Source organism: Mytilus californianus, unplaced genomic scaffold, assembly GCF_021869535.1.
Source record: "Mytilus californianus isolate M0D057914Y unplaced genomic scaffold, xbMytCali1.0.p SCAF_26, whole genome shotgun sequence".
NCBI classification, from domain to species: Eukaryota; Metazoa; Mollusca; class Bivalvia; order Mytilida; family Mytilidae; genus Mytilus; species Mytilus californianus.
Window position 1 is genome coordinate 2,155,532 of NW_026262675.1, and position 13,369 is coordinate 2,168,900.

The 13,369-nt window shown below is 32.2% G+C and overlaps 1 protein-coding gene across 1 annotated transcript in view; it reads right to left on the reverse strand.

The window, feature by feature from the left end:
- LOC127732671 (gephyrin-like) overlaps positions 1-13,369 on the reverse strand; it is a 126,912-nt gene that overhangs the window by 24,438 nt on the left and 89,105 nt on the right. The window contains exons 12-13 of the mRNA XM_052241835.1: positions 8,381-8,559; positions 105-258 (exon numbers count right to left, since the gene is read on the reverse strand). Coding sequence (XP_052097795.1) covers positions 105-258; positions 8,381-8,559 — 333 coding nt within the window. The remainder of the gene's footprint in view (positions 1-104; positions 259-8,380; positions 8,560-13,369) is intronic.

The window sequence follows — 13,369 nt, forward strand, 5'->3', positions numbered from 1 at the left end:
GTCTGATGATTCCATTCATAAAAACCGAAGTTTCTACATTTGCAGTTTTTATTGATTTTCTTAACCACAAATATGTCTTGGGAGTAACAGACAGCTATACATACCTCGTTGCCGGTAGACATAACACCAACAATGGGTAATTTGTAACAGGTTACATGTGTCACACCAACAGTTGCTAGAATGCCAAGTTCTGATGGTCCAAGACACTGGCCTTTGGATAATACAACTTGTCCTGCTTTAATGTCTGAACCTACAGCTCTGTGGACAAAAGAAGCAAATATCACATTCCTTCAAAATAACTTTAAGCAATTGAGGTCATGACATAACATTTACTAGTCTTTTGATGCCTTCTGGTGCATTTTACAGAATTTCAATGTGCCTGAAAAAGTAATTACCATCATTCATAAACTGTATTATGTCATGGCAGAAATAAAAATGTGAGTTAAGACAGACACATTTTAAGTCATTCATAAAACAATTTTACAGCGCCAAATTCTGACTGAAATGTCATGGAGTATGTTTGCTTTTGTTCAGCATCTGTGGTCGTTAGATACTAATATCAAGGTATTTTACAATTATCCTTCTGTTGATATAGGAAATGTCAATCTAAAAAAAAAATTAAAAAAATCTTTATATACCATGATGTAAAACTCAAAATGTTTATTGCTGTAAAAGAGGGGCGAAAGATACCAGAGGGACAGTCAAACTCATAGATCGAAAATAAACTGACAAAGTAAACATCGTTGAAAGACTCTGTTAAACCTTGTTATTTGAGAGAAATCTTAATTCATTTTACTTAAATCAAAATATTAAAATCATATTTCCCAGCGTTATGCACATTATCATGAGGTTAACTATAGGCGAATACTATGTCATAGAAACTGTTCTTATCTATTTCCTACAAAGGACATGTTTTACATGTATTAGAATATTCATAATTGTAAGCATAAAATACGTAGTCTTTGTTAAATGTGTTGGCTTTATTAACGACTAATAGATATCTACTATGAACTCTGGATGAGGGAATTTATTTTCAAATAGACAAACGTATTATGACTCCTTCATAATTATTCGAGAAATATAATACAATAACTAATGACAAATTATTGCCTTTAATAAGACTCTCTGATAGGAACAACGGGAGCATATACATTCAAAAACTGTAACACAATAAACAAATTATAAAGTTTTGTAAATATAAATCCATTATCCAAATTATAATTTGATTCATACGCTTCCTCAGTTAAAAGGACGACAGAAATAGAATACGTGCAACATCGATTTCGATCACAAAATACATTCTGATTTGGCTGTACCCGATTAACAAATCATATACAGATAATGACATTATCCCGCTATTTCTTGAGAAACGCGGGAAAATTCATTCATTTATACCTATAAAACTCGGGGCGATTTAGAGCTTGGCATGTTGTGAAGGAGTTAAGCACATTTTTTATTACAATTTCATTATAGAAAGGCAGTACTACAGTAGTTATAGTGTCGCCTGGAAACGAAAACCAAAGTAGAAATGATTATGAATGAACTGCAATTTGTTATGGTATGTATAAGGCAGCGATCTGGGGTATAGACCAAGACTGCAACCTGACGACACAAAAAAAAAACCAATGTATAGAGCATATGTAGGTAAAAGTAGAAGCGGTAAAAGATGTGACTTAGTTTTCTTTTCAAGTACAATTACTTGTGAACTATACATATGTAAGTACATACTAGCTAAGTATTACATACAACATGTTATGGTTTATAACCAGTATCATATCATATTGGCAAATACTTCAGTAACCACCTTTTCTCCGTTAGATGTCGGTGAAAACCATTACAATAGACATTAAGTTAAACGTTTATGTCAGCACTTCAATAATTCATTGTCGGACCACCCTACTGGATGAAAAGATGAGCATAAGTCATTTACAGACTAAATTGGCCATAGGTTGTCTGATCTTCGTCAATGTAGGTAGCACGTCAACTGCACTGCTTCAATACATGTATTTACCATTAACTTTAGAAAATTTTAAGTTGAACTTTTTGAGAGCTGTATCATCAATTATATGTATATATATATATATATATATATATATATATATATACATAAATGAATTATTTAAAGCAATATTTCTCGATATTTTGTTTGGTTTAATATATATATAAATTTTTTGAAGTAATTTCTCGATATTTTTTTAGTTTTTAGTATTTTCTAATGTTGATATGCATTGTGAGAAATGTTATACAATTATGATATATATTTTAAGCCAAAATTAACAGAGGAAAATTCTCCGAGTAAGACTCACAAAGAGCATTTAATAGCAGCAAACTATAACATGTATGTTGAAAATCCCATAAATAAAAGACAGTGTTTATATTATAAACTGCTGTAAAATAACCGATCGGCCAATTAACAAAAGCGCTTACAGTTAGAAATAAATGCAACATATACTATATTTCTGCAAGCGGTATATTAAAAGATATGTATAAGAAATAAGCTTACATAACATACATACATACATACAAATATGTATGTTACAGACTTTTTAAAATATTTAAAGTTTGAAGTGGAAATTTTGAGATTTAAAGATTGTTTAAGTCTCAGTATTACATTAGGAACCTATAAAGCTTTCGATTGTCGTCCGATAGATTTTTCCATTGTTGTAAAATTAAACCAATTAGTACGGCCTACATTACTGGTTATATTTTTTTTACTTTGAATATATTATGCAGATAGTCTCTGCTTCATAGTAATTACAAGTATGACATTGCTATTTCTTTAAATGATTGCAGCACTAAGAAATATATATAGGATATATTGATTGCTTCATCTTGACTTTCTATTGCTACCTGTATTGCTGGCAGCCGTCAATTAGTTTTCAGCAGAACGTTTTGATAATACTTTAAACAGTAGACAACAAGCAAAACGTTTGAGTGATAATAATTTAAACCATAAGCAACAAGCAGAGCATTCATTATTTATCTTTATGTACGAATCGTATTAAACGATTTGCACAAAAAAAGTTGTATTTATAGGTGTTGTTTAATATGTTAAATAGGATTTGCTTGATAAAAACCAATTAGAACAATCCGACAACACAAGCTAGCTAATGTAGATCTGTAGATGTCATCATTTGGTCTTTTAATGATCATAACACATGAAAAAAATATAGACAAAAATACAGAACTCCAAGGTAAATTAAAAAAAAGGAAGTCCATAAAAACTGACATAATCAAACGTTATCAACCATTGGAACGAGTGAAAAACAATTCATGAAGGCGATAAAAAAAGCATTAACACTATTCACAATTAAGGAGGAAAAGTTTGGCTTTTTAAAATGCTAATGGTATGCATATATCTTACATTAGTTGAATTTATTTTAATGATCTATCATGAATTATTCCCAATAAACGCACCTAATCTGTAAAAATAATATTTCACAATTTTAAATTTCAATGAATCTTGAACAACCCTTTTATGCTACTAGCAATACATCTAAAGTAGCAGCGTATCGTATAGCGGATATATTGTCTCCCTTCCTGATAAAGGTGGTGGTTGTTTGGAATTTTCAAGAAATAAAATTTATCGATTGAGAGTCCGGCAAGGCAAACAAATGTCTGTTTGTAGTCCTAGAAATCATGACTATTCATGAATCAAATGTGAGAATAAATTCATTCTGAACCTCTTTATCATGACTACAACCAAGATTTTCAATTAAAATTTAATTTATATTTTATTTGAAAATCTAGGCAAAGAACATTAAATGTCCAGAGATGAATGCATGGGAGGGAATCAATTGCAGTTGGGTATAAAAAAAAACAGTCAACCAAATAATAATTGAGCATATTTTCCATTAATCTAACTCTTGAACATTTGAAAAAAGAACTTGACCCACAGTTTTATGTTTTACATTGATACAAGCCATTTAAAATTCAAAAATTACAAATACAAGGTGTACGAAAAAAAAAATTTCATTCATTGCAAAAATGATTTGTCACTATCAATACTCCAAAATTCTTGTATACCTGTTGTAGGACAAAATAAACATATACCATTAAGTGACACTGGAAAGGATAAAATTACAATGCAGTTGATGTTGATAATTCGTCACCAATTTGATTTTACAAATTGATTTTCTATTGTCAACTATCGACAAGGAATTCATGCAATTCCCTCAGTTTTTGTTCATTACCTTGATTTGTATCTCCTTAATCTAATCATGAAATATGAACATCGATCAACTACTGTTGTCTAAATTAAGTCCATTAAAACCAAAGTCGTCTGGAGGAAAGTCCCAGGAAAACATATAAATCACATTTTTAAATATACAGAAAAAGAAGTCGGACAATAATGAAATGCCAAACGGTTCGATACGAACTTACATCAAATAAGATATACAATACAATCAGTTATGAGAAATTATAACCAAAATATCCAAATGTAATGCAAAAGCACTTTTATAAATTGTATAGAGAGTTAAAAAGACAAGAAATCAGCTCGAAGCATTAGAATACAACAGGGAAATGGCTATTAAAAATGAGTTGCACATAAATGTAAAGATGGGAAAAAGAACTCGCCATCTAAATTATGATTCAGTATTTTCAAATTTAATAGATGTTCGGATATCTCAATTGAATGACAGTACAGATGAAAAATCAAACATTTTAAAAAATTGGGTCCCTTTATGGAGTTTTCTCACAACAAAGGATATATCTCACACGACATATGGTACTTAGTACATTTTTAGATATAAACAATAGATCAAAGTAGAAAAACTGTAAACAACGCTTACAAATTCGTTCACAACTTTCGCATATGTATTGTTAGATTTATAACATATCTAACAAGAATGTGTCCATAGTACACGGAAGCCCATTTCGCACTATCATTTTCTATGTTCAGTGGACTGTGAAATTGGGGTCAAAACTCTAATTTGGCATTAAAATTAGAAAGATCATATCATAGAGAATATGTGTACTAAGTTTCAAGTTGATTGCACTTCAACTTCATATGAAACTACCTTGACCAAAAACTTTAACCTGAAGCGGGACAGACGAACGAACGAACGGACGTACGGACGGACGAACGGACGCACACACCGAAAAACATAATGCCCATCTACTATCGTAGGTGGGGCATAAAAATCTGTTATCGATACTTCAATACTACTTTTGAAGTTATTAAACCAAGAGTTCCAAGTGGTGAAGTTGAAATCATCCCTTTGAAAATTGTACGGACGCCATCACAAGTTGGTTGGCCGTTATAGAATATCTGTTTCACAGAAGACGACGAATATGTTCCAATATGTTGTCGTTACCTCAGTCCCGTCTTCCTTTTTACCCGAATGTGACATATCGAATTAGACTTACCGCCGGGTTTGTTCTTACATGAACAAAACGACGGGTGTCATGTGTGGAGCAGGGTCTGCTTACCCTTCTAGAGCACCTGCGATTACCCCCGGTTTTTTGTGGGGTTCGTATTTCTCAGTCTTTAGTTGTCCTTGTTGTGTTTTGTATACTGTTGTTTGTCTTTTGGTCTCTTTCTGTTTTTGTGATGGCGTTGTCAATTTATTGTCGACTTATAAGTTTAAATGGCCCTTTGGTATCTTTCGCCTCTCTTTACTACAAGATTCGAATTCACAGTAAAAAGACGTTGATGTACCTACATGTATATACAGGACACGCTTGTTCTTCCAGGTAATCTGATATATCTCACAATTTTAAATGAAGTTCATGTCGCAAAAGCATTGATAATAAATGTCTTTTTCCAGCATTTTTTTTCCATTCATATATTGTTGCATTTGATTTGCATAGTTCGTGAATTGTTCTTTTTGTAACATATTTCTGTCATTTGAGATCTTAAGACATTTAGCCCAAAACGATAAAAATCAGTATGATATTTACACTCATGCACACACAAATATATGTATCACGCTAATTTTGTGAATGAGATATAAGTGATCATAAGTAGATCCTTGTACGATGCACTCGCGCATGCGAGATAGTGAACTGACCCAATATTTTTTTAATATCACGACCAGTTTAATGATACTGACAATATAAGTCAATTCGTATCGAAGGTAAATTGTACCAATTAGTACCCATAAATCATTCTTGTTGGTACATACCCAGCCCCTTTAACGCCTTTGCTAATAAAATGCCTTACTCATTCATGCAAGAGAATGGGTTGAGGAAAGATGGACAGGAGTAAACAATTGTTGGCGGGAAATCCTACATCTTCATGATGGAAGTACATCAAAGAATATTAAATATGCATTATGCTTGTCAAAATGAGAAATGAGAACACTGTCGTTCAAAGACTTTCTCCCTGTAGGTAAATCGTGTGTTGTCTACATTAGTTTACTGTTCATTTGTTTGTGATGTATAATCCTATACGTATAGAGTAAGAAAGACATATTCTGCAGGTGACTAATTAAACAACACTTATTTACCTTACACTCACAGTACTATTTTCAGGTAAACTTCACTGTATACGCATTATGAAGGAGAAAAATATTTTCTACCGTGTGGCCTTTGTAACAACCCAGTTCTTAACAGTACAGTTGTCTGTAAATGTAATTGCCTGTGGGATATATTACATTTTAGAAGGGCCTTTGGTATACATTGTTACACCAGTTCCTGTATATTTGCATGCATGTACAAATAATGCTTTGTCCGTGGTATTGTGTGTAATTGGTTTCAGTAAGTTTGTTTGCTTTGACTGGGTAGGTTTTTTTTTTATGCCATTCTTCATTGATATATTGAATTACATTACATTACACGTTAAGTCTGTTTTGCCTTCACTAATCTCTTATATTTATATACAATAGTGTCTACGTATTGTTGGATGTATTGTAATTCCATAGCCACCTGCGCAATTGGATGATGTACTTTGATATTTATCACACTTACAGTCACTGTGTTATTCATATTTGGATCGGTCACTATTTATGAACACGATATTGAAATTTTAGAATGTGTGTAACACTAACGTCAATTATTTTTCTTTATAATTCGAATGTTGATTATTTGTTATTGTCACCTGAAACACGTAACACTAATCTTCGAAATCCAATCATGGTCTTATTGTCAATCCCCACATAAACCAAAACAATTGTTAAAAAGAAAAATTATAATGTCAATTTGGATGAAATAAAGTACAAATTAATTTTCATATATTGTTCTTAGGTTGTGCTGTTGCACCACTGTACCACTGTACCACTGTCCAAGATTAAGGGGAGGGTTCAGCGCTCAAAATATGTTTAACAACGCCAAATTCCAATGCTACTGTCACAAGTCAAAGAAGCCTGTTATTCAGTGGTTGTCGTTGGTTGCTGTCTGCCATATTTGTTTTCATTTTTGAATGCATGGGTCTTTTATAGCTTACTATACGGTATGGGTTTTGATCATTGTTGAATGTCATACGAAATGCTATAGTTGTTTACATCGTCGTCCTTTGGTCTTTGATGAATACTTGTCTCAGTGGCAATTATACCACATTTCCTGCTTTATAATAACAGTGATCTCATAATTTTCGTTAAAGGCGGTTACAATCATCAGCTTTCAATCCGTGGATTCAATATAATGAAATTTTATGCGACTGTCATACAAGTGAGAGGTTTAGCTAGCTATAAAACCAGGTTTAATCCACAGTTTTCTACATAAGGAAATGCCAGTACCAAGACAGGAATATGCCAGTTGTTTTCCATTCGTTTGATGTGTTTGAGCTTTTGATTTTGCCATTTGATAAGGTACTTTCCGATTTGACTTTTCCTTGGAGTTAGGTATTTTTGTTATTTTACTTTTTGCTAACACATAAAGCTACACGAACCTTGAGCAATCATTGCAATAAAATGTTTGGAGAGACCTGTAAGTGGTCCACTTAAAGGCTATTGGGACTGTTTCATCCTACATGCTCAATGTCTACACACTTGTTCTGTCTAATATTGAACGCTGTTAACGGCAGTAGGCTTCTACCAATTTGATTATGTTGGGTTTTAAACTTCGCCTCATATATTTAATTTCGCCACTCATTTTATACATTAAATATTTTTAATGGTCGTAAATAGTGGACCAGAATCCCAAAATTTGTTCTGTACATAATAAATACTGCCTTGATTTATATTTGAATCATCTCACACACAAATGAATTATGCCTACCATTCCAGCATTCTCGGTAAATCAAAATTTGAATTTGCCTACACAATTGATAACTTTCACACTCTTTAGGAAGTCGTAATAATGGTTAAAAAAATCTGCATGTTAAAATGGTGTAATGTGGATGTACTATTTTTCTCTTTCGATACTATCCTACTAGCTTATATTCTCCATAAACCAGACTTATCTTATCGTCCGTTCATTGCTGACATTATTTACCTACCTTATATCTTGTCCAACTTTTGGTAAAGACATAATTTTAATCTCTACTTCTGTCCTGCCATCATCAGCATCTCTCACAAGGACTGTATCTTCGACTTGCACAACTGCGTCAGCTCCCGGTGGCAGAGGTGCACCTGTGTTGATTCTCATGCTGTATCCAGGCTTTATTGAGTCAGCAGGCTGCCAAAAGATATTTAAATAGGAATCAATAGCATTATGGTCAACACAGTATTATTATTTTGCGTTCAAAAGTCACCGACTAAAATTAAACTGCAGCAAATAATAACATTATCGGCACTAAAAAAATATAAACCCGAAAATAACTACAACAAAGTAATATCTATTTTCCCTGTAGATTACTATTTACCATAGACTGGAAAATTAGAAGCATTTTGAAAAAGGATATAAATGTGTCATGCTCATGCATATTACTCCAAGTACTAACAACAACTATGAGTAAAAGGAGACACGTGACATATGTCCGTGAGACAGCAACCAAACGACACAAAAAAACACACAGAGGACAACATAAAAACTTCAACAAAAACAGTTGTCGTTACAATATGTCAAGCGCATAATCGCCTTTTGTCTAAAACCACAATGATAATCACTCTCAAAGTCAATGCAATCGAGAAGAAAATCATATTCTATTTAGATAGATGTTATTTATCGAGATGAATCTTTTAATTAGATATTTCTTCACTTGAGACACCATCGACTGATTTATTTTTTTTGATAAACAAACCCACAGATGCCACTAGTGGAGTAGATATACAGTAACTGCTGACCTTTCAGGAGCACACGAGTTCACCCAAAGTTTTTTCATTGGGTTTGTGTTGCTCAACCTGTAGTTGTCCATGATTTTTTTTTAACTTTTTTTTTCTTTTCACCGTTTTTCTTTTGGCCATAGAAAAATTTATCAAAGATACTAGGCTTATAATTATATACGCCAGACGAGCGTTTCGTTAAAAGGTAAAGACAAGTACGAAGTTGAAGAGCATTGAAGACCATGTTGCTTTTCTTTGACTTCGGTGTCGGATTGTCCCCAGGATATCTTCTCTTTTTAAATACTTTGGGGATGTTTTATAACACAGTTATATCGTTGTGTTTCTTTTTATTGACGAGGATGCGAAACTGACTTAAAGAACAAACTAAACACTTTCTAGTAATTAATTATCAAACCTACAATGCCAGCAGATTATATTGTACAAGGACCACTAGATAATCAACCTTAAAATAGATTAACTTTATAAAATTGTAATTTTCATTAGAAAAAGTGATGTTTCACTTAAATTGCGAGACTGATTTACTTGTATCGTTTATCTTTATTGCTATAACAAGTTAAAAACTTTATTTTTACAGACATGGAAAACGTTAATTTGATTTTAACATATTTTAGGCAATAAAATCAGTTAACAGCAGCTGTCACTCCCCCGAAGACCGTCGCAAATTAAAAGCCATTACGTTCACATCTTCCTACTCCCACAAACGTTTCTAAATGTCTCCCTAGTGCTTAGTTTATTTCAAGTAACACAGAAATACCTCGGTTTACTTTGAATGTAGAGATCATAAGATTCCATTAATGAATATAAGGATATTGTTTTAGAGGTGCATAGCTCAGTGACTAAGACTTCACATCTGTGAAATTCCGTGAATATTTATCTAGTTTTAATGAGGACTTTTGTGGTTAATCATTTATATAAATAAAGAAATCCATTATTTGATGGTTTCACGAAAGTATATAAATAAATGTATTCCTTATTTCAAAATAATTTAAAAAAAAAAATTTCTTTGACATAAAATAGAGCTTGTATTTAAATGCACATTAAGAAATCTGTAAAATTAATAAAATATGATTCATTTGATATATAACGTGCATGAAAAAAATTATCGAGCAGATTTATATGAAACTTCGTTTATATATTTATTGATAACGTGTGATATTACTTACACAATGTAAGACACAGATGTAATCAAGTTTACCATAATTTAAACTATGATTATTTTCTTATGAGGTAGCAAAACCATTTTTGATAAGATAACTAATGTTCCCGGTTTTCAAGTAAAAAAAATCAACAGAAACATCTTACATATCATACGTAAGCAAGGGAATAAGAGCTAAACCATATGAAAAAATTGTAACAAAATTCATTTTATATTAAACTAAATATTTCAAATCCTGTTGTGTTTGCTATACGAAACCATAAAAAGTCTCAGTCTAAAGTTTTATGTCATTTTTATAAAAAATCAGTCAAATAGATAAAAAATCAAGGAAACAATCATAATCTGTTTTTTTTATCTTCAGGGATTTGTAGGTCAAATATAGTCCTTTGTCCATGCAGTTCATGTAATTAAAAGATTTGATTCTGGATCAAAAGACATTGGCGGAAACAAGAAATTACTTATATTTTACTACGTTTATGCATGAGTAGATGTATGGTTTAAACGATATCATCCGAAAACCAAAAAGTATTCATTGTCACTGTGACATTGACCGTTGATCTACTGATGAAAAAATCAAAAGAGTCTTGTACCTTCTAAGGTTAAGTAACATGTGACTCCAAAGATATCATTCGGAAAAAAATATTTCAACAATTTAAGTTTATCAATTGCTGCAGTTACCTTGTCATTTCACCCCATGACCTCAAAACAATAGATGTCTTCCTCACCTCAAGAGATATTGTCAATTTGGAGTTTGTTTATGACTCAAAATATACTGTGTGGGACCCAAATTATGACGGATAGACGCATAGACGTCCATACGGCATTCATCATACTAATATAAGCCGATACAAATGTCGGTCTGATTTAAATGGCAATAGTTTATCATTAACCAAGAGCAATATATTTGTTTGTATAATATGAAAAAAATTATTGCAATCTGAGTATTAAATTTCTTTGAAAACTACGTTCTCTGACAAAGATATCGTTATATTGGTATTTACCAAGATGATTGTGCTTTCACGTTATCAAAACGTTGATAACTCTCAACACGTTATAATTTTGTTGAGAGTTCTTGACTATCGATCTGTCCTCGGTATCCATGTTGTGGCTCACCGGTATGATTTGCCTTAGGAATACACATAACTGTTGAGCTCGCTTCTTTAGGCAACATTTAGCAAATTTTCAATCAAGTGCAACTATCAATTGTAATGGCAAAGCAAATGGAGCCAGTATATAAAACAACCCTTATGGGAATAATGAGTAATTATAAGAGAAATACTGAAAAATATTTATATGATGCCTTAAAAAATAATGTACTGTTTGCGCCGTCAAATAATTTTTTTTTTAATTTTTCTCGTGAACTTTGACGCCTTTTTTCACGTATTTTGGAGTTTTAAAAAAATCATCTTGTTTTTTTAATTTTTTATTTCAATTGACAAACTTCTTGTGAAGTCGTTTTTTAAAAACATCAATTACCGTTACTCTTAAACAACAAGATTCGACATTATTACCATCACAAGTTCTTTCACCAGTTGAAAGTACTAAACGATCCGGTGAAAAGTTCATAATCCCGAGTTTATTGTTTCATTATTCTGAGAATGTTTCTTTTTTTAACACATCTTTTAAATATCTGTGTATTTAGAGATAATTTGAAGAAAGCAAAGCATACGTAATAATTTTTGAAAACTAACATAGTACCAAATTTCCAATTAAATAAATGTGTCTCAAATAATGTCTAAATTTTATGTTCAGCTTTCGTAAGATCTTTAAATTAGTTAATAGGAAATTTAATCATCCTAAAGATGCTGGTAATAAATATGTGATAATTGAGAAGACATGAAATTGTTTCATAATGTAAACCTGATACCTTCTCATAATTTCTTGTAGAAAAAATAATCCTTTTTATCTATTCTAATTTATTTTTAAGCACTTGTAAGACTTTAATTAAAGCAGAGTAGAAACTGTGCATTTATTAAATGCACTGGTAAAACTTATGTTTCATCTTCGTTATAATTAAAACAAACTAACATTACATGTACAAAGAAATCTTTAGCAAAAAATTGCCAACGTCAAAGATTATCTTCAAAAGAGAAGAAAGCCTCGTCATGTTAGATTCTGAATAAAAGCCACCCATATTAGATTGAAACTATGCTTCAAATATTTAGAGATTAACATCGCTAATGAAAGTATGTCATGTCAGAAAATAATAAGGGGATGTTTCCGCAAAAAAATTTTGTAACTTCAACTCCGCGTAGGTGTCCCGAAAAACCTTTCCTCTATTTTAAAGGTTCATTGCGTATAATGTTTCTATATTTTTCATGAATGGGTAAAACATACGTAGATATTAGTTAGGTCTGATATCGACAATCTATCCCTTTACAGGTAACATAGGTAGATGTTAGGTCTGATGTGGACAATCTATCCCTTTACAGGAAACATAGGTACATGTTAGGTCTGATATCGACAATCTATCCCTTTACAGGTAACATAGGTAGATGTTAGGTCTGATGTCGACAATCTATCCCTTTACAGGTAACATAGGTAGATGTTACGTCTGATGTCGACAATCTATCCCTTTACAGGTAACATAGGTAGATGTTACGTCTGATGTCGACAATCTATCCCTTTACAGGTAACATAGGTAGATGTTACGTCTGATGTCGACAATCTATCCCTTTACAGGTAACATAGGTAGATGTTAAGTCTGATGTCGACAATCTATCCCTTTACAGGAAACAAAGGTAGATGTTAGGTCTGATGTCAACAATCTATCCCTTTACAGGTAACATAGGTAGATAATAGGTCTGATGTCGACAATCTAACCCTTTACAGGTTACAGAGGTAGATGTTAGGTCTGATGTCGACAATTTATCCCTTTACAGGTAACATAGTTAGATGTTAGGTCTGATGTCGACAATCTATCCCTTTACAGGTAACATAGTTAGATGTTAGGTCTGATGTCGACAATCTAACCCTTTACAGGTTACAGAGGTAGATGTTAGGTCTGATGTCGACAATCTATCCCTTTACAGGTAACATAGTTAGA